This window comes from Suncus etruscus, chromosome 15 (assembly GCF_024139225.1).
Source record: "Suncus etruscus isolate mSunEtr1 chromosome 15, mSunEtr1.pri.cur, whole genome shotgun sequence".
NCBI lineage: Eukaryota > Metazoa > Chordata > Mammalia > Eulipotyphla > Soricidae > Suncus > Suncus etruscus.
The window spans coordinates 90,503,883-90,527,537 of record NC_064862.1 but is presented as its reverse complement, the minus strand read 5'-3'; the positions used below and the strand labels follow the sequence as shown (position 1 = coordinate 90,527,537).

Genomic DNA, 23,655 nt, shown 5'->3' with positions numbered 1-23,655 from the left:
TGCTCAGGGGACCATGTGATGCCAGGAGCGAACCCCCATGCCCCAAGTGAGAAGCCTCTGGTGGCACTGGAAGGTGATATGTCACTGTAAAACCACCCCAATCATCATAGCATCTTCATCATCATTATCATCATTGTCCTCCTCTGGCCAATATTATTATAGATTTGGGGACACACCCCGTGCTCAGGGCGGACCCTCTTGATGGCTCTGAGCTCCAGGATCCCTCCTGGCAGGCTCAGGAGACCGGATGCAGCATCAGGGATAGAACCTGGTTAAGGTGTGGCTACTCAGCTGCCCCCCAGTTCCATCTCTCTGGCCCTATTATTATCTGCTCCAGATCCTCCTGCGTGCCTCAACTCAATCTCAGAATCTCTGATTCTATGCATGTGGTGAACAGCTGTTTATTCACTTGACAGCTGGGGAAACTGAGGCTCTGGACTTTCCCAGTGTCTCTAAGCATATGAGAGCAAAATTGAAGACTGCCTGGGCAGCATTTCTGGACCTAAATGGAAATCACTGAGCCATTCCCCACGCCAGAGGGGTCTGAACCAGCAACCCCGGATCACATCCACTGCACGGAGTGGCGGAGGCAGGATTCGAACTCGCTGACTTGGGCTGGGGAGGAGGACGCTCGTCCGAGTTAACGGAGCCGCGCAGGCGCAGCTGCAGATGTGGACGGCAGCGCCCCTGGCGGCCCCGGAGGGCAGGGCAGGGGCGGGCCCTGGCGGTGACGCGCGCGCTTAGTCAGCCCGGCGCCGCCTCCTCCCGGCTGGCCACCGAGTATGGCCATTTATAGAATCCGCGGCGGCTCTGAAGTCACGGCGCAGGCACGACGGGGGCGGAGAGGAGGACAGGGTTGGGGGGGGTCTTGGCAGGCTCCGCGGCAGGGCTGCCCAGGGTCTCCCTAAGGGCTGGGCCTGTACAGAAAGTGCAAACTTGAAACTGCATTATCTTATCCTTATCTTTTTAAAGGATTCCCCCCCACCACCACCACACATACTCCACCCAGGGGTGCTCAGGGCTTAGTCCTGACTCTCCCCTGACAGTGCTCAGGGAACCCGGGGCAACCACATACAAGGCCAACTCCCTCCCCCCAGCCCCAGTACTATGGTTCTGGCTCCTATGCTTTTAATTTTTAATTTTGAGATAATTTTAGACTGAGAGCCAAGAGACAGAACGAGGATGGTGAGCTCCCAACTTGTCTCCAGTTAGTGCCCGACTTACGTAATCATAGATAACATTGATCAAAACGAAGCGATTCATCCAGGCACGCTGCTCTGAATAAAGCTATGAGCCCTAGTTTGAATTTATCCATAACTTTTTTTCCCCCTCTCCAATAATTCCTGGGGGTGCCTGGACTGAATTGGAGATGTTTTGGGTCAGGAGGAAAGATCCCCCCCCCACCCGGGCTTTGCTAACTGGCCTGGATTCACTTTTTTTGTTTGTTTGTTTGTTTTTGTTTCTTTTGTTTTGGTGCTGAGGGATCACTCCTGGCGATGATTGGAGGCCTTATGGAGTGTCGGGATCGAACCCAGATCTACCCCCTGCAAAGCACCTGCTGTATTATTATCGCTCCAGCCCCCCTCTTTGTCTCTTCTGATGATGAGGCTCTTGCTAGACTGATTCTGAATTTGGTTTGTGTTGATCCGATGGGAAGTTTGTGCTGTGCAAAAAAGGACACCAGAGGGTTGATAATCCCTTGCGGTGACTCATAGATGCTGATGTCTCATTCCCCGGGGACCGGCGCTATCTGGGGTACTCGGCCCATTAAGCTGCTGTGTGGCTGGCGCACTGTATTAGCACTTCCCACATGCCACTGTGCTCGACTAATAAACACATAAAAGATAGAAGTCAGATGCCAGAGCGATAGCACAGCTTGGAGGACGTTTGCTTTGCATGTGGCCCATCAGGGTTCGATCCGAGGCATCCCACTGGAGCCGCTGAACACTGCTCAGAGTAATTCCTGAGCTCAGAGCCAGGAGTTACCCCTGAGCACTGTTTGATGTGGCCCCAAAACAAACAACAACAAAAAAGTAAATCTGAGGGGCCAGGAGAGCGCATGGAGGTGGAGTATTTGCCTTGCATGCAGAAGGACGGTGGTTCAAACCCTGGCATCCCACATGGTCCCCTGAACCTGCCAGGAGCAATTTCTGAGCATATATAGAGCCAGGAGTAACCCAAGCACTGTCAGGTGTGAACCAAAAAAAAAAAAATCTGGGGCCAGAGCCATAGCAAAGCTGTAGGGTGTTTGCCTTGTAAGCTGCTAACCCAGGACAGACCCAGGGCAGACCCAGGTTCGATCCCTGGCATTTCATATGATCCCTTGAGCCTGCCAGAAGTGATTTCTGAGTGTAGAGCCAGGAGTAATCCTTGAGCACCGCCGGGTGTGGCCCAAAAACCAAAACAAACCACCACCACCAACAACAAAAAACCCAACCAAACAAAAAAATTGTAAATCAAACACAGAAGTGTTTGACCATTCCTGTGAGATGTGTGTGGGGTCATCGGAAGGAAGGATCTGGAGAGTTCTGAAGAAGGCAGACAGATCAGACCCCACTGCCACAACCACCCCCCCCCCCACTCTGGCCCTAGGCTGGCCCCAGCCCAGCAATGCTCACTGTGCCTGCACCCAAGGGAGTCAGGCCTGCAGAGGGAAGAGTGGGAGCGCCCAGGCCAGGCCCCAGTCCACACCCCATGCCTCAAGCCCCACGCAGCAGCCGTCAAGATTGGGGAGACTGCAGCGCCTCTCAGCTTGGCCAATCACAGCACTCGGGAAGACAGAGATATTGAGGCTGTGCAGAGCAATCTCAGCATCTTCTTTTTGTGCGTGGAGGGGTGCCAGCTATTGTCTCCCAGAGGGAACCCAAATCTGGAAGTGGCTTCACAGAGGCAATAAACCAACTTCTCGACTTTCTGCTTTTACCAATCCTTGTTTCACAGGATGATCCACTAATTTGTTTTGTTTGTTTGGGGGGGGGTCACACCCGTCTATGCTCAGGAGTTACCTCTGGCTTCTGGGCTCACAAATTAATCCTGGAGATGCTCAAGGGACCATATAGGATGCTGGGGACCTAACCTGGGTCTGTCGCATGCAAGGCAAGTGCCCTTCCTAACCACAGCACTATCTCTCCATTCTTTGGGTGTTTGTTATTTTTTATTTTAGGGGCCATAAAATCCCAGGAGGTAAACAGGGGTTACTCCAGGCTCTGCACTCAATAATAACTCCCTGACCATGCTCAGGTACCTGGGAAAGAACCTGGGTTGGTTGTATGCAAGGCAAATGCTTCAAGCACTGTATGTCCATATATAATTTTTTTTTGGATGGGGGAGCTCCCAAATAGATGTCAGCTGCCCCCCCCCAAATTCTCACTCAACTGTACCAAGGGCAAAAGAATGTGGTGCTGCTCAGGTGTTTGGAAAATATCTGGACCACATCAGCAATGCTTGGCGCCCTCAAGGGTTTTACTCATAAATACTGGGGGTTTGAGGGGATGCATGTGGTGCTAGGGTCTGAACCAGGGTTAGCTGCATGCAAGTCTAGAGTGATAGTACAGCAGGTAAAGCACTTGCCTTGGATGCAGCTGACCCAAGGTTGATCCCCAGAACCCCACACAGTCCCCGAGTACCACCAATAGTGATTCTTGAATGTAAAGTCAGTAGTTATCTAGGAATATTGCTGGGTGTGCCCCTCCCCAAAATAAAGATACATGCCTTGTTTTTGTTTTTGTTTTGTTTTGTTTTGTTTTGTTTTGGTCATACCCGGCAGTGCTCAGGGGTTACTCCTGGCTCTACACTCAAAAATTGCTCCTGGCAGGCTCGGGGGACTATATGGGATGCCAGGATTCGAACCACTGTACTCTACATGCAAGGTAAGCGCCTTACCTACATGCTATCTCTTCGGCCCCAATACATGCCTTGTTATTTGGGTCTTCAACCTAGATTTTTGTTTTGTTTAGTTTTGTTTTTGGGTCACACCTGGCAGCGCTCAGGGGCCACCCCTGGCTCTACACTCAGAAATTGCTCCTACCAGGCTCGGAGGACCATATGGGATGCCGGAATTTGAACCACCATCCTTCTGAATGCAAGGCAAATGCCCTACTCCATGCCATCTCTCCAGCCCTCAACCTAGATATTTTTAAAAAAACTTTATTTTCCAGGGGCTGGAGCAATAACACAGTGTAGGACATTTGCCTTGCTCGAAACCAACCTAGGACCTATTCAGGTTCGATCCTGGCATCCCATATGGCACCCCAAGCCTGCCAGGAGTGATTTCTGAGTGCAAAGCCAGGAGGAACCCCTGAGTACCACAGGGTGTAGCCCCAAAGTCAAATAAATAATAATAAATAATAAATAAAAATTCATTCTCCGGAAACCTTATTAACTATTTTTGGTTTTATTTGGGGGTCACACTTGGCAGTGGGGTCAGAGAATGGTCTGGGGACGATATGAATTGCCAAGGATCAAACCTGTGTCAGCCGCATGCAAGGCAAGAGGTAGACACTAAATATAGTTCCAGCTCTGATGAATTTAGAATTAGTCGGCCCATTTCAGGAGACTATGAAGGCAAAGAAGGGTGCAAGAATGGGTCCGTCGGGGCCTTGCCTTGCAAGCAGCCGATCCAGGACCTAAGGTGGTTGGTTTGAAAACCAGCGTCCCATATGGTCCCCTGTGCCTGCCAGCAGTTATTTCTGAGCAGATAGCCAGGAGTAACCCCTGAGCACCGCCGGGTGTGGCCCAAAAACAAAAACAAAAACAAAAGGGTCCGTCAATCATAGCTCTGTCTCCGCCCCAGAAGTCACTACTGTATTATCTTCCTGGAATCCTGTCAGGGCCCCAGTAAGAGACCATGAGATGAAGGATATATATGAAGGACCTATCTGTCTGTCTGTCTATCATCTATCTATCTATGGAGGATCTATCTATCTGTCTGTCAGCCTGTCTGTCTATCATCTATCTTCTATCTATGAAGGATATATCTATCATCTATCTATCTATCTATCTATCTATCTATCTATCTATCTATCTGTCTGTCTGTCTGTCTATTTATCTATTTGGTTTTTGGGTCACACTGGCAGCGCTCAAGGGTGATTCCTGGCTCTGCACTCAGAAATCAATCACTCTTTCCTGGCAGTGCTGGGGGAATCCTATGGGATGCCAGAGATCAAACCCGGGTTGGGTCGTCCACGCGCAAGGAAAACGTGATACATGCTGTGTTTTCGCTCTGGCCTCTCCTCTAATAATTATTTCCCACAGTCAAGTGTGAAAATCGAGCCACCTCCAGCCGTTTCACAAATGGGCGCCACGCAATACCCCCCAAGCAGCTGCCAGAATCCAGACTCAGCGCGAGCGGCGCGGCCTCTTGTGTTTAGGGGCAGGCCCCGAGTCAGTTCGAGGCGGGCGGGGTCAACCCGTTCCGCTTTCCTATTGGTTGTCCCCGGAGAGTGGGCGAACCTTAATAAAACGGGCTATTTTGATTGGCTGGAGACGCGTGACCCGGAAGCTCTTCTAAGAACATGGCGGCGCCCAGCGGCAAGACCGAGCTGGCCGGGAGTTCGTAGCCGCTCGCGTGAGTAAATAAGGCCGCGCTTGGGAACCAGGGCTCGAGCTGCGGGGTCCCCGGCGACTCGTTCCGGGCGGCAGCAACGGAGTTGGCGCCAGGGGGACGAGGCTGTGCAGCCAGGGTGCCGTGACCTTTGGGTGCGGGTCAGGGACGTGCTGGATTCGGCCCTTGCAAGTCGCCCGTTTTGCAGATGGGGCAAGTGATGGTTGGTTGGTGGCTTGAAGGCTCTGGAGTTGCATACACCTTGCAGCTTCCAGTTAGGCTGGAATTCACACTGGCGTCCGCCTGGCTCTTCCCGAGGGACCCCGAATGCTGCAGCCAGTCTTGGAGCTGCTGTCGGTCCTTAGCAGCCCGGGGCTTCGCTTTGGAAGTTTAGCCCTTTGGGGGCCGGAGCGATTGCAAAATTGGGAGGGAGTTTGCCTTGCACGCAGCAGACCTGGGATTCGACCCCCGACATCCCGCAGGGTCCCTCGAGCCTGCCAAGAGTAATTCCTGAGTGCTGCCGGGTGTGACCCCAAAACAAAATAAAACTTAGCCCTTTCTCCCAAACGGTACACCTAGCAGCGATTGAAGAGGAAGAGAAACAACAGGCTCTTTCCCCATGGCTTGGGGAGCCGGTTATTGACAAAGGTATCAGGAGGGCCCCGAGAGATAGCACAGCTGCATTTGCCTTGCAAGCAGCCGATCCAGGACCAAAGGTGGTTGGTTCGAATCCCGGTGTCCCATATGGTCTCCCCCGTGCCTGCCAGGAGCTATTTCTGAGCAGACAGCCAGGAGTAACCCCTGAGCACCGCCGGGTGTGGCCCAAAAACCAAAAACCAAAAAAAAGAAAAAAGAAAAAGGTATCAGGAAACGGAATAGGTGATTTCAGAAGCTAATAAGGACGCTAAGGACATCTATTGGGGTGTCTGAGGTTTGATTTCCTCCTGCCTCCCTAATCAAAGGCAAAGCCAGTTCAGAGGTTCTTGAAACAACAGTAAATGTATCCTGTCTCAAAACAAAACAAAACAAAAAGCGGGACTGTAGTTCAAATGGCACTGCGAATGTTTTGGAGTATTACCCTTGGCACCCCTAAATTTATTTATTTTAGTTTTGGGGTCACACCCAGCAGCGCTCAGGGGTTCCTCCTAACTCTATGCTCAAAAATCGCTCCTGGCAGGCTCGGGGGATCCTATGAGATGCCGGGGTCGAACCACAGTCCTTCAGCATCTAAGGCAAAACCCTACTGCTGTGCTATCTCTCTGTCCCCAACTCTTAAATTTAAAAGCAAGAGAGACCTGAGAAGTAGTACACAAATATGAATTCAATGTGAACTTAGGGCTGGGATTAGAGACATGATACAGCAGGGAGTTTGACTTGCATGCCAATAACCCAGGTTCAATCTCTGACATCCCATATGGTTTCCCTGATCACCAGTAGGCATAATTCCTGAGCATGCAGAGTCAGGACTAACTGGGTGTGTTGCAGAAAGAAAAACAAACTGGGCCAGAGAGATAGTATGGAGGTAAGGATAACGGTGCTTTGAATCCCCGCATCCCATATGGTTCCCCACACCTGCCAGAGGCAATTTCTGACCATAGAGCCAGGAGTGACCCCTGAGTGCTGCGAAGTGTGACCCCCCCAAAACAACAACAACAACAACAACAACAAAAACTGTCTAAAAGAAAGGGAACCTGTGAGTCAGGATTGTAGTTCACAGGTTCCTGTAGCACTTAGCTAATCGTGCATGTGTGTGAGTCTTTGTTTCAACTCCAGTACTGCAGGGTCAAATTAAATAAATAAATAAATAAATAAATAAATAAATAAATAAGTAAGTAAGTAAGTAAATAAATAAGGTTGGGGAGCAAGGAGGAGAACTCCAGTTGAGAGCAAACAGTTTGGGCCAGAGCAGACACCTCTGGTGGTAACCTCATGGAATCCCATGTGTAGGTGAGGAAAGAGTGGGCCTGGAAGGGGTGGGCTTCTTCCCTTGGGGCTTGGGGGGGTTCCTGGTTCATTCTCTGTCCTCTCTCTGATCAGGTGATTTCCCAACAAGCATGAGCTGGATCCGAGCTATCCTGAAGGCCCGGGGTGTATCCCGGTACTGGGGAAGCGTCTGTGGGGGCTCTCTCCCAGGAGCCCCTTTTTCTCAGGTAACTTCGGGGACTAATGGGATCGTCCTTCTCTTAATTGCTCATTGCTTAACAGTGGACTACCATTTCCATGTTCACCCTATTGCTTGTTTTGGGGTTAGGGGCCACACTTGGCAATATTCAGGGGTTATTCCTGACTCTATGTTCAGGTATTTGTGGGCTTGGGGGCATGGGACATATGGGATGCTGGGGATTGAAACCGGGTCGGCCAGATGCAAGGCAAGTACCCTCCCCGTGGTATGATGGCTCTGACCCCAAGCCCACCCCTTCCTTCACTGGTTGACTTTTTCCCCTTTATTATTATTATTATTATTATTATTATTATTATTAGTTTTGGGGTCACACACGGCAATGCTCAGGGATTAGTCCTGGCTCTGTGCTTAGAAATCGCTCCTGGCAGGCACAGGGGACCGTATGGGATGTCGGGAATCAAACCACCATCCATCCTGTATCAGCTTCTTGCAAAGCAAACACCCTACTGCTGTACTATCTCTCTGGCCTACTCTTTTCCCCTTTAAAGCCAAACCAGGACGGGCCTACAAAATGCTCAGCCCTGGCCACCACCCAGCCAGCACCTGTCACTTACATCTTACTTTGAATTTTTCCATTTTCATGGAATAAGGGGTCACAGGAGAACTTCCACAGGGGCTCCTGGTTCCCTGCTCATGTATGCAGGTGCATCCAGGAAGCACAGACTGTCTCCCTGAAATCTCAGTTCCTTCCCTGCTAGTGCAGAGTCTCCTGAGCACTGCCTGGTCTTGCTCTGGTGCTCCCCAAGCCTGTGCTGCCCAGCTGATCTCAGAAGATTGCTTAGAGTCCCCCCACCCCCCTCCACAGCCACATTAAAATAGTAGCCCTGGGGCCAGAACCATACTACAGCAAGAGGGATGCTTGGCTTGCAGATGGCCAACCTGGGTCCCATATGATCCTCTGAGCAACAGCTAGGAATGATTCCTGAGTACAGAGCCAGGTGTAACCCCTCAGCACTGCTGGGTGTGACCCCTGTTGTATATGAAAACATTTCCATAAGATCATTCTTTGCCGGCCGGAGAGAGAGCACAGCAGCGTTTGCCTTTTGCAAGCATCCAATCCAGGACCTAAGGTTATTAGTTCGAATCCCGGCGTCCCATATGGTCCCCTGTGCCTGCCAGGAGCTATTTCTGAGCAGGTAGTCAGGAGTAACCCCTGAGTGCCACCGGGTGTGGCCCCCAAAAAAAAACAAAAACAAAAACAAAAAAAAAAGATTATTCTTTGCCTATTGTCCCACCTTGACATTCCAGGTGAGGGTGCTGTGGAGAGCTGAATAAATAGTTGAGGAGTGAGGTGTTCAGGGTCTTCTGGCAGAGTTTACTGGCTGGCTCCAGGTGTTTTTGGAACTGGTAGAAGGCTGACAAAGGACTCTCTGCACCCAACCTTTTTACCCCTTTACCCTCCTGTCTGTGTAGATTGTGTGGATATTGCTGTGGATAAATATTACCAAGATCTCCCCCCTCAAGGGGATAAGGGGATGGGAATAAATTTCTCATTCTGGGAGCTCTTTGAGGATACACAAATAACCAATAAAGGAGTAAACGGGACCCAACAACCAAAGAGCAAAACAAAGCAAAAAAAAAAAAAAAAAAGCCTAGGGACCAGAGTGACAGCATAGGAAGTCTTGTATGCAGTCGACCCAGGTTCAATCTCTGGCATCCCATATGGTCCTCTGGCCTGTGAGGATTAATTGCTGAATGCAGAGCCAGGAGTAACACCTGAGTACCACCAAGTATGGTCCAAAATCACACATCGAAAAACACTCAACGTTGGGATTGCTGCCTCGTTTTGTGCGGTTACGAATCAAGATGGTAAATTGGGGGGACAGGATCGGGTGCTTGCCGTGGCGTGCATTGGCTTTAGCACAACTCCCCAGTTCCTTGGAGCAGACAGCGCTTTCCAAGACCACCGGGAGGCGCCAACCGCCCACTGACTGACGCCCCACTCTCACCCCCAGGTGCCCTCCCAGATGCAGCGGAGTCTCCACGGCAGCTCCACCGCCCACACTTCCGACTCCTCTCTCGTCCCGCGCCCTCCAGAGCCCCCCAAGGGTCCTCCTCAGGCTCCCTCACCCTATGAGGAGCTGTTTGGGCCGCCGGGGTCTGGGAACCCCGGGGACAAGGCCGACTTCACGCGCGCCGTGCGGGCCTTCAGCGAGCGCAGTGTGCACCGGCGCGGCCATGTGGACTTCATCTACCTGGCACTGCGACAGATGCCGCGCTACGGCGTGGAGCGCGACCTGGCCGTGTACAACCTGCTGCTCGACGTGTTCCCCAAGGAGGTCTTCCGGCCCCGCAACATCATCCAGCGCATGTTTCTGCACTTCCCGCGGCAGCAGGAGTGCGGCCTGGCCGTGCTGGAGCAGATGGAGAACTACGGTGCGCCTGGTGGTGGTGCTCCGGGTGGGGTCTGTTCCTGGCTCTGGGCTAGAGGGACACGTGCAGGGGCGCTGCTGGGGAATGCCAACGGGTGCCTGAGCTCCTGACTAGGTTCTCTGCTTACAGGACAAAAGCCTTTGCCTTAGGATCCTGGATTCTCTGTCCCCCTCTCAGACTCTCTCCTACATTTTTTCTTTCTTTCTTTTTTTTTTTTGTTTTTGGGTCATGCCCGGCGGTATTCAGGGGTTACTCCTGGCTATCTGCTCAGAAATAGCTCATGGCAGGCATGGGGGACCATATGGGACACCGGGATTCGAACCTACCACCTTAGGTCCTGGATCATCTTAGGTCCTGCTATCTCTCCAGCCCCTCTTTCTTTCTTTTTTGGTTCTTGGGTCACACCCTGTGGCAATCTTGGGTTACTCCTGGCAGGCTAGGGGGACCATGTGGTATATTAGGGATGTGGGGATCGAACCTGGGTCCATCCCGGGTCAGCAGTATGCAAGGCAAACGCTCTACCTCTGTACTGTCTCTCTGGTCCAACAAGGCCAGTTTTTGGGAGGTGGGAGGGGTTTTGGGCCATACCCGGCGGTGCACAGGGCTTACTCCAGGCTCTGTGCTCAGAAATCACTCCTGGTAGGCTCGGGGGCCCATATGGGATGCCAGGGATCTAACTGAGCCATTCAAGGCAAACTCCCTATCACTGTGCTATCTCTCCAGCCCTTCTCTCCTAACTTTTCACCTCTCCTGCCCTGTCTGTGTCCCCCCATCTCCCTCCCACCTCTGGTCTAATCTGTCTCCCCCCCCCCCCTTTCTTTTGTCTCCCTCTTTTGGCCGGCACAGGGTTGATGCCCAACAAGGAGACGGAGTTTCTGCTCATGCAGATCTTTGGCCGCCGGAGCTACCCGATGCTCAAACTGGTGCGCATGAAGCTGTGGTTCTGCCGCTTCAAGCACGTCAACCCCTTCCCGGTGCCTGCAGAGCTGCCCCGCGACCCTGTGGACCTGGCCCATCTGGGCCTGCGGCACATAGAACCCGACCTCAGCGCCAGGGTCACTGTCTACCAGGTAACCCCAGCTTGTTACCTCCTGGGTCGCACCTCATTCACTCCAGGTGACTGGCCAAGCCCCCCACCTTTGATTCCTGGCACCCCAACTCCTGAGACAGGTACCTTCCTCTCTGGCCCTCAAGCATGCTGGGAATGGTCGCCCCAGTCTCTGCATTCTCCGTTCCCTTCACTGTCACATTTTACTTTCTGTGCTCATGCACCATTGACTCAGTGACTCTGAGGATTCACCCTGTTGTGATATTGGGGGAGGGAGATGTTTCTCCAGACAAAAGAACTTTGGGGTATAGGCTTGGTGCATGTGAGTGGCACCGGGGATCAAACTCATAGTCTCATGCTTGCAAGGCAGCTGTTTTGGACCCTTAGATCTTAGTTTTTGTTTTGGGGCCACACCCAGCGGTGCTCAGGGCTTACTCCTGGCTCTGTGCACAGGTATTACTTACTCCCATCAGTGCTGGGTGGACCATATGGGATACCAGATCAGTGGAACCCCAGCTGTTTATGTGCCAGGCAAATGGTATATCTGCCCTTGGGGGTACCTCCTTGGATGCCCCTGCAGCTCTCCTTTCTGTGGGTTCCTGCAGGGGCTACCCCAAACCCGTACACACCCCTCTTCTGCCTTGCAGATGCCCTTGTCCCAGGACTCCGCAGAAACTGAGGACCCCACAAAGCTTCAGAGACCACACATAGTTGGTGAGTCTGCGTATGTGCTGGCCTGGGCAGGAGGGCAGAGCTCCTCGAGCCTGGGGGCAGCACCCCTTGGTCAGATGCCCCAGAGTATTTGTCTCCCCATTCCAGGAATCCAGAGCCCTGATCAGCAGGCCGCCCTGGCCCGCCATGACCCGGCCCGGCCCGTCTTCGTGGAGGGTCCATTTTCCCTGTGGCTCCGGGACAAATGCGTCTATTACCACATCCTCAGAGCTGACCCACTGCCCCCTGAGGAGAGGGTGAGGGCCCTGGGGAGCGCCGGAGGCGGGCAGATGGGCCGTGGGCTGTGATTGAGGCCCCTGATCCTGGCTGCACCCCGTGCCTCGGGCAGGAAGTAGAGGCGATTCCCGAGGAGTGGAACTTGTACTACCCCATGCAGCTGGACCTGGACTACGGTCGCAGCGACTGGGACGATTACTGCTTCGACATCGACGAAGGTCAGAGCCACCCCACAGCACCCCTAACCCTCATAGCTGGCCAGGTATCACAAGGAAAGGCCCTGGGGCTCCTGAGCACTGCTGGGGAAGTCCCCCTTGTACAAAAGACTTAACACCCCATAGGGGAGGGATGCGTTTAAATCAGGTTTTTATTGGAAAGTAGAAGGGAAGAGAAAGGAAACCCCAACCAGTGGAGGAATTTTTTATAGGGCTAAGTTCAGAGGGTGATTTTTCAATTTAACTTACTACTTCTTTGGGGAAGACTTTATGTTCATTTTGTTTTGGGGCTACACCTGGTGGTGCTTACAGCTCACTTCATTTGGGGTTCAGATGTCCCTAAGCTAGGGATTGAAACTAGGTCTGTAGTATGCAAGGCAAAGCCTTCCCCACTGTACTATGTACCGACCCCACAAGAGGTTCTCTCCAGTGCCCACACGTACCCGGGCCACAACCTCCATTGTCCTCAGGGACTTCAGATCTTGAGCACATAACCCAGCCTGTGGAAGAGAAGGTGCTGGTTTGAAGGAGGCATTACCCAAATTAGGCTCAGGCTGTGCCCCAGAGTCAAGCTAGACACACCAGCAAGCCCCCAGAGCTGCCAAAGGGAGACCAGGTGGAGTGCCCCAGCCCTCCCCCCCATTGGACCAACTGAGGGCCCTTGTCTCTCACAGTGGAAGAGGGCCCCGTGTTCGCCATCTGCATGGCAGGCGCCCACGACCAGTCCACCCTGGCCAGTTGGATCCAGGGCCTGCAGGAGACCAACCCGGCGCTGGCTCAGATCCCCGTGGTCTTCCGCCTGAGCGGCGCTGCCGGAGAACTCCAGGGGTCCTCAGAGGTGGGGGAAGAGCCCCCATCCCCACCGCCGAGCCAAGAGGAAGATGACCAGGACAGAGGACAGCGACAGCAACTGGGTCAGAGCTGAGACCTAGCGGTTAACAGCGGCCTGTCTGGCTGTGGACTGGTTTGGGGGAATCGGGCAGAGCTGAGTGTCCTGTAAATAAAAAGATCCTGCCCTCTGGGGCTGGAGAGATGGCACGGAGGTAGGGCGTTTGCCTTGCATGCAGAAGGACGGTCGGTGGTTCGAATCCCGGCATCCCATAGGGTCCCCGAGCCTGCCAGGAGTAACCCCAGAGCAAAGCCAGGTATGGCCCAAACACCAAAAAAAAAAAAAAAAAAAAAAAACCGCTACTTGTGAGGGCCAGAGTGATAGCTCAGCTGTAGGGCGTTTGCCTTATACGCTGTCTACCCGGGAAGGGGCCCAGGTTCGATCCCCCGCATCCTATAGGGTCTCCCGAACCTGCCAGAAGCGATTTCTGAGCCGTAGAGCCTGGAGGAACCCCTGAGCGCTGCTGGGTGTGACCCAGAAACAAAAATAAAATAAAAGATCCCGCCCTCAAGGGACAAACCCCCTGACAAGGCCTTCAAAGCGTTTCCCGATAAACCTTCTAGGAAGAAAATCCCACCCCAGGCTCAGCACCTTCGGTGGGTGGCGCTGCTTGTCTTCCCCGGGAACTAGGAATTAGGAACCGGCAGCACACTCCCCTCCCGCCCGGCCTCCCAGGTCTCTAAGTTAGGAAGCTGCAAGGAATCCCGTAATCTAACGGGCGGCGGGCTCCGGGCTCGCGCATGCGCACCCGCGGCTCCCGGGCCCTTTTTGGCGTCGCGGGGTAGCGAGCCCGTCCGCGAGAAACGTCCCGGCGGCGCGGGAGACGCGCGTCACTTCCGGCCGGTTCCTGACAACGGGGGAGGCGGGCCAGCGGGGAGGGGGGATGGCGGCGCGGGCGGCCGAGCCCGGGGCGGAGGCGGAGGCGGGCGGGGAGGCGGCGGCCGAGGAGGGCGCGGCGGGGCGCCGGGCGAAGGCGCGGGGCCGGCCGCGGCTGACCGAGTCCGACCGGGCCCGGCGGCGGCTGGAGTCCCGGAAGAAGTACGACGTGCGGCGCGTGTACCTGGGCGAGGCGCACGGGCCCTGGGTGGACCTGCGGCGCCGCAGCGGCTGGAGCGACGCCAAGCTCGCCGCCTACCTCATCTCGCTGGAGCGCGGCCAGCGCAGCGGGCGCCACGGGTGAGGGGCCCCGATGGACGGACGGGCGCACCGAGGGAGGGAGGAAAGGAGGGAGGAGCTGGCCCGCCTCGCCCCGCCCCCGAGCCAGACCGTCCAATCCGAGCGCGCACTCTCCCACTGGCCCCGCCTCCAGGCGGCCTGGCCCCGCCCCGGGCTTCCGGCCGTCCAATCCCGTCGCAGGCCCCGCCTCCCCGCGTTCCCATGGGGACGCTCGCCCCGCCTCCTGGGTATCCATCTATCTACCTGGGCCACTAGTCTCGTCTCCTTGGCTGGGGTCTCTCTCGGGCCTCGATCCTCCTCCGTGTCACCTCGCACCTCCTAGCTAGCTACCCTTGTGAAGGGACCCCATGTAAAACGGTCCCAGGCCTCCACACGCGCCCCATGACACAAAGCAGCCTGTCAGGGTCGTCTAGATGGCTTGGCTGCCGAAGGGGTATGTTCCCCCGACGGCTAGGGCCTTTGCAATTAATGGATCTCTGTCTGGCAAATGAGCACTGTGGAGGGGAGTTTTTCCTCTCCTGCCTCGGAGATAGGTTGATGTGCTAATGGATTTAACTTGCAGGAGAGGGCCCGAGTGATAGGAAGGGACTTGCCTTGCGTCCGACTCGCCCGTTTTCATCACCTGCACCCAATAGAGTCCTCTTGGTACTACCAGGAGTCATCCCTGAGCATCGCTCAATGTAGCCTGAAAACAAAAGTAAATATAGAGGAGGGCCAGAGAAATGGTACAGCAAGGAGCACGCTTGTCTTGCATGAGGCTTGTCTTGCACGCTTGTCTTGCTCGAGGGACCCCATAGGGTCTCCTGAACACCGCCAGGACTCATTCCTGAGTGCAGAGCCAAGGGTGACCTGAGCACCATCAGATGCAAACAGGCTGGCCCAGTACATGAAGCAGCGAACTGCAAACCCTTTTGTCAAGGTCCCCTGGAAGGGAAAAAAGTGGGAGGTGCAAGGCAAAAGAGAACTACATAGCGGGACTGCTCTGTAGGAGAAAATGGGGTATAGATCCCGCCAAGAAGAGACTGAATAGTCAACAGACTTAGGTGAAGTGGGAATGTGGATGGGAGTGGCCAGAATGGAGTCCCCCTCAGCCCATTTTAATGCATCAGGAGAGCAAATAACAGGGTTCTGAATGCTGAGAAGACCTTGGCAGAATACACAGCAGAAGGGATGGAGATGAGAGGTGGGGACCACCCCCCAGGACCTGAAAAGGGAGTGAAAACTAAAAATTATCTGCCCCACTTGGACCAGCAGCACCCTACTGTGATGAGGGGATGTCCCCACCCCACCCCCAACCATTGTTTTTAGTCTGGATTCAATGATACTGCTCCATCATCAGAGGGGAGACTGAACCCAGCTCTTCACAGGAAAAGGGAATCCTGTTGCAGATAGGGAAAATGAGGAACATCCTCTGTCCAGGGTCCTCTGGACAGAGAAGTCCAGCTTGATCCCTTAGTCTAGCTTGGCTCGAGACTAGCAGAGGAGAGGAAAGGCTGGGGGGGGGGGATTCTGGCCAGTTCTGCGGCCTGTAAAAAGTTGCTTGTGCTTCTCAGACAAGCACACACACACACACACAGACACACACACACACACACAGACACACACACACACACACACACACACACAGCCTGCTGTGGGTCCCCCTGGCTCTGATTGGGGTTCTAGAGACCTGGGCTTTCTCAGTCATTCAGTCAGTGTGAGGCCCCAGCTAGGTGTGACATGCTAATAGGCCCGTGTAGCCCAGTCCAGGGCCGGCAGTGGAAAGGCCTGTGTGAGGGCAGCCCTGAGTACCAGGACCCCAGCAGTGGGAACCCCACTGATCTTGGTGTGACTATCTCTCCGAGACTTCGGACCAGTCTGCAGGGAGAGGTGCAGGCTCCACAGGACTCCAGGTAGGACCCAAAGCCCAAAACATGGTCAAACCACAGTCCTATGATTCAGAAATTGGACAGGCTGGGTCTCAGAGGGCCCCTAACTCTCTCTCCCCTAGACTAGCTCCCCATCCTGGGTGCCTGGTCTCTGTCTCACCAGCCGCCTCCCTGCCTCTCTCTTGCAGGAAGCCTTGGGAGCAAGTCCCAAAAAAGCCAAAGCGGAAGAAAAGTGAGTAGAAAAGAGGGGTGTGGGGCGCCCAGAAAGAAGGGGTGCAGGCAGCCTGGGAGCTCGGGCTACAAGAGGCTGGGATCTGCAGCCCTGCCATGATCTACTCCCCTCTTCAGCTTGTCCCAGGCTGAGCCTGTGACTCACCCCCTCCAAATACCAAAGGGGCTGGAGTCAGTGAAGGAGGCAAGTGGCCCTGGGACCTTGCTTGTATCCCCCCACCCTGCCCTGCTCTGTCAGCCATGGGTCCAGGACTGTTGCTGGGGGGGGGGGGCTGCCTCTGTCTGCATTTCAAGCCCCGCAGTGGCTTCGCTTCCACCTGACAGCGGGCACCTTTAACGCTCAGTGCTAGAGGGGCCACATCCCTTGCCTGCAAGGGGTCTGCTAGGAGACAGCAAAGTTGGAAAAAACTCGGGGAGAGGAGAGCTCCGGAGTTAAGGAGGGGAGGGGTGTGGCTCTAGTTAATCGGGCGTGGCCGAGGTGGGGCCAGCTGAGGCCCCGCGTGCTCCCGCGCGCCCCCTGTCGGTTGGCGGGGCTCAGAGCCCAGACAGGTAGCTTGGGCCGGGGCCCTAATACAGCTTGGGGAGCCGGAGAGATAGCATGGAGGTAAGGTGTTTGCCTTGCAGAAGGATGGTGGTTCGAATCCCGGCACCCATATTGTCCCCTGAGTCTGCCAGGAGCGATTTCTGAGCCTAGAGCTAGGAGTAACCCCTGAGCGCCGCCAGTTGTGACTCAAAAACCAAACGAACAAACAAACAAAAAAAATACAGCTTGGGAGGGTATTGGCCCTGAAAAAGCGGGTTCAATCCACAACATCTCTTTGGGCATCCTTAGATTTACCAGGAGTAATTCCTGAGTGCCAAGGAACCCAGCCCTGGGAGTTAGGGTTAGGTTGGGTTCAGGGGCTGGGTAGCAGGGGCCGAGGAGGACAAGGAGAAATTTTAACAAGCAGCTCACAGCCGTGGTGGTGCTCCTCTTACTGTGCTCTGAGCTGTCTCAGCCATCTCTAGGTCGTCACCTCTCCCAATCTCAGCCCCACTTCCTTTCTCTGTAGACAAAGCCCGGGTTCCAGGTTTGGGGGGACTCCAGCTGCCGGACACCTTAAGGTGGGGATGGGTTTGCTTGCCTGCCTTGCCCTCACCCCCTGGCCGGTTCTCTGCAGGGCGGCGCCGCAACGTGAACTGCCTGAAGAACGTGGTGATCTGGTACGAGGACCACAAGCACCGCTGCCCCTACGAGCCGCACCTGGCCGAGCTCGACCCCACCTTCGGGCTCTACACCACGGCCGTGTGGCAGTGTGAGGCCGGCCACCGCTACTTCCAGGACCTACACTCGCCCCTGAAGCCGCTCAGCGACTCGGACCCTGACAGCGACAGAGGTGGGAGGCGGGCAAACGCTCGAGGGGAATGGGAGCTCAGCCAACCTGGAGGTCACAGAGGGAGGGAGGTTTGGGGTGGCTGGCAGGGCAGGGGCACACACCCTGGGTTAGGGGCACCTGCTTTCACCCCCTTGTCCTCCCATGGTGCTCCATTTGCATCTCTTCCTCCCCCAATCTTTGTTTGTTTTTGGGCCAAGCTCAGGGCTTGCTCCTGGCTCTGCACTCAGGAATCACTCTTGGCAGGCTCAGGGAACCCTATGGGAAGTCAGGGATCAATCCAGGTCAGCCTCGTGCAAGTCAAACAGCCTCCCAGCTATCCTATCGCTTTGGCCCTAACATCCTTAAAAAAAAAAATTCTCTCCCCCTTTCCTTTGGAGGTGTTTTTATTTATTTATTTTTGCTTTGGGGCTATATATCAGCTCTGGCTGGTGCTTGAGGGACGGAGGAACCTGGACCTCTTCCATGTAACAAGAGAACTCAGCTCCCTAAGAGCGGAGCCGTGTGCAAATCCTGCACTGAGTGCTGCCCCACCCCCCAGCTGAGCTATGTGCAAAGCCCATGCTTATACCCCAGCTGGCCCTGAAGTTGGTTCATGCTGTGTCATAGGCAGTTCATCCAGGCCATGGGGTTCACCGGGTGTCGCACAACTGAGCGTGGCTGCAGGGATGGGAGCTGCGGAGAGCACAGCTGCCAGTTGGTCTCAGGTGCCTGGACCAGCTCAGGGGCTTGAACTCCGACCACATGCTTGTCAACTGGTGCTCAAAGCTTCCAAGGACTGCTTCAGGCCCGCATTCCCTGATCTCCCCACTTCCCTCTTTTGTCTCTCCTTACCTCCTTCCAGCATTACTGCACAGGTTGCGGGATGGGCACAGCGAGGAGCTGGCTTGCGTGGGCCCAGTTGGCTCCAGTGCAGGGGTGTAGGGTGAGCAGATTCAGCACCGTGGGGTGCAGGGCTGCCGGCCCGCCTCGGGCACTTGCCATCAGCAGGCACATAGGGCTGCAGCCAGGCGCCCTGCCAGGGCTGAGGGCAGGGCCAGCCATCAGAGCTGAGCCGGGCATGGCAGGCAGCTGGGAGCAGGTGGCATCCCAGCTGGCCAGGGGGATGGATCCCGGGTGGGCACCCCAGCCAAGGCTGACCCGTGAGGCCCCTCTGGCAGCTGACCTTGCATCCCCTCCCCTGGGCCCTCCACAGACCTCCAAGCCTCCTTGTACCCCAACCCAACACTGACCCTGGAGCTGCTGGGCCTGGCCTGGGTTTTCAAGAGTGAACTGGGGTCCAGGAGCTGGACTGGAGATTGGGAGACAGACAGGGCTGAGTAGGCTTGTGGCTGAGACCCCCAGAGTCCCCTGATGGGGGGCAGGGAGGAAGGGGGTACACTGCATCCCCGGGGATGGGGGGGCGGCGGCACCCATGGGCGTGGCCAGCAGATTGTCTGAGGGGTAAAGTTGGAGGAAAGTGTTGGTCCTAAACTTTGACCCAAGGAACTGGAAATAGTGGATAGTTAGTTATTGTTTGGTTTTGGAACCTCTCCTGGTGGTGCTCAGGGATCACTCCTTGTGGTGCTGGGTAACTGTGTAGGGTGTCAGGGTTAGCATGCTGGGAAAATATCCTCCCTGCTGACTTATCACTCCAGCCCAAGCAGATTTTTTTTAAAGATTGTGCAGAACCCTGAGCCTTGAGCCCAGGGGAACCCCCATGGCTGAGATTGGGGGACCCTGAGGTCCAGTATATAAGATCTGGCAGCCTGGAGCTCCAAAGGGTCTGGCCTGAGCCAGAGCCTGGGATTGGGGGATGGGGTGACGGTGGAGGGATGTTGGGCAGATCCAGCAAACCAGAGAGACAGTGAGTGAATCCCTGTGGAGATCTCCCCCAAGAATAGCTGTGACCCCTCCATCCTCTCTATCCTCCTTTCCTCTATTCCACAGCAGGCCATGGCCTGGCGGCTGGTTCCTCCGACTCCTCCAGCTCCAGCTCAGGCTCTGACTCTGAAGAGCCTCCCGAGGGTCCCCCCGCCAAGGGCAGCTCGGGGGCGGCGGCGGCCATCACCCCTGCCAGCCCAGCGGGCAGCAGCGGCCTCATCACGCAGGACGGGGTGCACATCCCCTTTGACCTCCACCACGTGGAGGGCTTGGCCGAGCCCGGTGCCCCGCTGTGCCCAGGTGCCGCTGCCAGTGGGCCCGATGCCCTGGAGACAGTGGTGTGTGTGCCCGTACCCGTGCAGGTGGGCACGGGCCCCGGTGCCCTTTTTGAGAATGTGCCCCAGGAGGCGCTGGGCGAGGTGGTGGCCAGCTGCCCGATGCCCGGCATGGTGCCCGGCTCCCAGGTCATCATCATCGCCGGCCCCGGCTACGACGCCCTCACAGCCGAAGGCCTGCACCTGAACGTGGCGGCGGGCAGCGGGGCGCCGGGTGGCTGCGGCGGGGGCCTGGTGGATGAGGTGCCCTGTGCCCTGATGGAGGGTGTGGCCGCCTACACCCAGACGGAGCCCGAGGGCAGTCAGCCGGGCACCCTGGACCCCACCACGCTGGCCGCCATGGAGACCAAGAAAGGTGGGCGCCCCAGGGGTTCCAGGAGTGGGTAGGGTGTTGGGGTTCCCTGGGAGGACCCTCAAGGACCCTGGCCGCCTTCCCCCCGTAGAGAAGGAGGATCTGTATGTGCTCAAGAAGGAGGAGCGGGAAGAGGCCCTGGCGCCTGAGCTGGCTGAGCTGAAGGCAGCGGTGCCCGAGGTCAACGGAGATGAGCTGGACGGCAGCGAGGTGTCCGCCATCATCTATGAGATCCCCAAGGAGCCTGAGAAGTAGGTGTGGCTGGCCGGTGGGGGGGGGGGCTTGTGGAGGGCCCAGGGAACGATGCCCACCACTTCCGTTTCCTCTGCCCCACCCGTGCAGACGGCGGCGCAGCAAGCGCTCAAGGGTGGCCGATGCTGACGGGCTGCTTGAGATGTTCCACTGCCCCTACGAGGGCTGCAACCAGGTCTATGTGGCCCTCAGCAGTTTCCAGGTGGGCCCCCCACCCGCACCCCAGCTGACTCCCTCGGTTTCCCCACCCCTTCTTCCTCTGAAGTGGCCCCGAGACTCTTCCCATCACACACCTCGCCAGACCTGTGCCACAGACCCCATCCTGGGGACCTCTCCTGCAGAGCTCTGGCCTTGCTTCTGCTCAGTTTTGGGGGATCCTGCACAGTTCCTCCCACCCCAGGCAGAGACAGCTTCATGCCTCCCTCCCAAGTACCATTTTCAGTGCAGCGTCCCGGGTCACAGAGTTCAGCTTGCTCTGCTGGGCAGTAGTGAATGAAGGCATGAAGGAATGAATGAGCTGACAAGGAATGAGTGATTAGCGGCTGCATGCTGGGTACACCCTAGGAACACAGCCTGGCATGGCACCTAGCTCTGGCCTCTGACTGTGCCCAAGCATAGAGCCTTGGTTTCCCCATCTGCTCCTTGGGCCACTGCTGGGCCCAGGCCCTCCTGCTAGCCACTGGCTCTGATCAGGCTGCCAAGATGTTTGCCCCCATCCTGAGCTTGATCCCGCTGGACACAGCAACCCCACTGCCCCCCTCTTGTTGTTCTTGCCCCCAGAACCACGTCAACCTGGTGCACCGCAAAGGAAAGACCAAAGTGTGCCCGCACCCTGGCTGCGGCAAAAAGTTCTACCTGTCCAACCACCTGCGGCGGCACATGATCATCCACTCGGGTGAGGCCCACGATCCGCGTAGATGGGTACCCCAGCCCCTGCACCCCAGACTGGGGGCTCCCCCCTCTCCAGGGAAGACCTCAAGCTCCAGCCCTTTGCAGGGGTGAGGTGGGCCAGGGAGCAGCCCAGAAGTGGGATGGGAGAGCTGGTTCCAAACACCTTGTTTCTTTGTTTGTTTTTCAGTTTTTTTTCTCCACCCTCTAACTCTTGGGTTCTCAGACTGGTGGGGGACCCCTGGGGATCAAACTCACTCAGCTTCTCAGCATTCACCCTTAAGAGGCTAGGCCCCCCCCAAGAATGGGTGGCTGGGGAAGCTGAGCCCCAGACTCAAAAAGGGTGCCCAGCTTTCAAGTGTAGCTTTCAGAGTTGTGAAGTTGACCCAAGTTCAAATAATAGCACCGAATTCAGGCTCATCCGGACTTTATTTGGGGGGTGGGGTTGGAACCCTGGACATAACCCCTGCAAGACAAGTCACAGTACCAGTAAGCCATAGCCCTGGCCCAGCCTCATCTTTTATTGGGGGGTGGCAGTGAACCTTAGGTTGCTGGGGTGGAAGTGGCCTCATGACACATCTTGACAGCTTGAACCCACTGCCCTTCAGGGGTGTGAGCTCAGAGTCCAGCCCTGACTGGGATCGTTCCCAAGTCCCCTCCCCCAGACTCACCCACACGAGGAACCCCAATCTTGCAGACAGATGGTGGGTTGGGCAGTCTGGACGTCTGAGAAGCTGGGAGTCGGGCCTCCTACTGGGCTTCTGCAGCTCGGCCATCACCCCCCAGCCCCACCCAAATCTCCCCCAGGGGTCCGTGAATTTACCTGTGAAACCTGCGGCAAGTCCTTCAAGAGGAAAAATCACTTGGAGGTGCATCGGCGCACGCACACGGGGGAGACACCCCTGCAGTGAGTCAGGAGGGAGATGGGGGGAGCCCAGGGTGTGTGTATGTGGGTATGGGTTTGGGTGTGGGTGGGTATGGGGGTGTGTTTCTGCCTACTATCACCACTATGACCCCGCCCCTAATCCTGCCCATCTTACAACCATGCCCCTACACTGATGGCCCCATCATAACGCTGTGTATCTCCTGATTGAGACGGCCACGCCCCCATAGTGATGGCCACGCCCACTCCATCCCTCGAGCAAGCTCCACCCCTTTGAGGTGGCCACGCCCACCTGTCAACTCACACTCCTGTTCCTGGCCCCTGCCACCACAACGACCCACCCTGCAACACGCCCACGCCCACTCGTCAACATAACACCCGCTCTAGACCCGCCCACCCTAACGGCCCCGCCCACTCGTCACTTCCGCCCTGTCCCCGCCCACGACAGTGACAGCTCTTTCCGCACCGCCTGCAGGTGCGAGATTTGCGGCTACCAGTGCCGGCAGCGGGCCTCGCTCAACTGGCACATGAAGAAACACACGGCCGAGGTGCAGTACAACTTCACGTGTGAGCACTGCGGGAAGCGCTTCGAGAAGCTGGACAGCGTCAAGTTCCACACGCTCAAAAGTCACCCGGACCACAAGCCCGTCTGACTCACTGGACCGGACCGGACTGGACTGGACTGGACTGTACCCCCCCCTCCACCCAACCACCCCTATTTATTCATATTCGTCCGCCGGGACGTCCAGGGCCTTGCCGAGGAGGCCCCGGAGGACAGCTGCGGGGGTTGCCTGGAGCCGCAGGCCGGAAGGAGGCACCCCCTCTTGCCCCATCCCAGGGCTGGGCCCCTGGGGCAGGCTACCCCCTTCTCATACCTACATCCCAATCCCTTTTCCCTTGGAACTGGTGCCTGGGGCTGCCCTGCTGGAACTGTCGGAGAGCAGACCAAGATTAAAGAGCGAGAAAGGAGCTGCTGGAGCCCTTCCCCTGGGCCTGGATGATTGGGGGGTAGGGTACCCGACATTGCATTATCTTATGACCTGATCTAGGGTCCCCAGTGCTTCCCTCTCACCGGAGGTAGAGAGACAAGTTAGGGGCCCAGGATCCTCTGAGACATCTCTCAGGACCCTCATTGCACCCACAGCTCTCCAGCAGCTCTCGGCACTCACCCGTTTGCTCTGGGCCTACAGGGGAGCAGGGGAGCTGGTCCTTAAACCCAAGGAAGCCAACCCAGGTG

General features: G+C 56.2%; 2 protein-coding genes across 4 annotated transcripts; both read left to right on the top strand.

The window, feature by feature from the left end:
* The first annotated feature begins 5,502 nt into the window (after positions 1 to 5,502).
* ECSIT (ECSIT signaling integrator) lies at positions 5,503 to 13,339 on the top strand. 2 transcript variants are annotated; one of them, XM_049789489.1, is made up of 8 exons: positions 5,503 to 5,566; positions 7,580 to 7,692; positions 9,680 to 10,100; positions 10,944 to 11,167; positions 11,793 to 11,859; positions 11,965 to 12,113; positions 12,206 to 12,311; positions 12,983 to 13,339. In XM_049789489.1, exons 2-8 carry the CDS (start codon positions 7,597 to 7,599, stop codon positions 13,231 to 13,233), a joined length of 1,314 nt encoding a protein of 437 aa, XP_049645446.1. In that variant the 5' UTR covers positions 5,503 to 5,566; positions 7,580 to 7,596; the 3' UTR covers positions 13,234 to 13,339. The 2 variants fall into 2 exon arrangements, with proteins under 2 accessions (XP_049645446.1, XP_049645447.1); XM_049789490.1 differs by lacking the exon at positions 5,503 to 5,566 and adding an exon at positions 5,664 to 5,697.
* A 741-nt stretch (positions 13,340 to 14,080) lies between these two features.
* ZNF653 (zinc finger protein 653) lies at positions 14,081 to 23,090 on the top strand. Of its 2 annotated transcripts, none has more exons than XM_049788564.1 (9): positions 14,081 to 14,373; positions 16,430 to 16,473; positions 17,633 to 17,848; positions 19,775 to 20,398; positions 20,487 to 20,646; positions 20,738 to 20,849; positions 21,428 to 21,542; positions 22,343 to 22,442; positions 22,894 to 23,090. In XM_049788564.1, exons 1-9 carry the CDS (start codon positions 14,081 to 14,083, stop codon positions 23,069 to 23,071), a joined length of 1,842 nt encoding a protein of 613 aa, XP_049644521.1. In that variant the 3' UTR covers positions 23,072 to 23,090. The 2 variants fall into 2 exon arrangements, with proteins under 2 accessions (XP_049644521.1, XP_049644520.1); XM_049788563.1 differs by having other exon boundaries at positions 22,322 to 22,442.
* The last annotated feature ends 565 nt before the right edge of the window (positions 23,091 to 23,655 follow it).

What these genes read in the sequence shown, in the direction of transcription:
- ZNF653 (XM_049788563.1), top strand. Translation starts at nt 14,081, where the DNA reads ATGGCGGCGCGGGCGGCCGAGCCCGGGGCGGAGGCGGAGGCGGGCGGG. An exon ending in CAGCGCAGCGGGCGCCACGG is followed by an intron (nt 14,374 to 16,429) that starts GTGAGGGGCCCC and finishes TCTCTCTTGCAG; the next exon opens with GAAGCCTTGGGAGCAAGTCC. An exon ending in GGACCCTGACAGCGACAGAG is followed by an intron (nt 17,849 to 19,774) that starts GTGGGAGGCGGG and finishes TCTATTCCACAG; the next exon opens with CAGGCCATGGCCTGGCGGCT.
- ECSIT (XM_049789489.1), top strand. Translation starts at nt 7,597, where the DNA reads ATGAGCTGGATCCGAGCTATCCTGAAGGCCCGGGGTGTATCCCGGTAC. An exon ending in CAGGAGCCCCTTTTTCTCAG is followed by an intron (nt 7,693 to 9,679) that starts GTAACTTCGGGG and finishes TCTCACCCCCAG; the next exon opens with GTGCCCTCCCAGATGCAGCG. An exon ending in CACTGCCCCCTGAGGAGAGG is followed by an intron (nt 12,114 to 12,205) that starts GTGAGGGCCCTG and finishes TGCCTCGGGCAG; the next exon opens with GAAGTAGAGGCGATTCCCGA.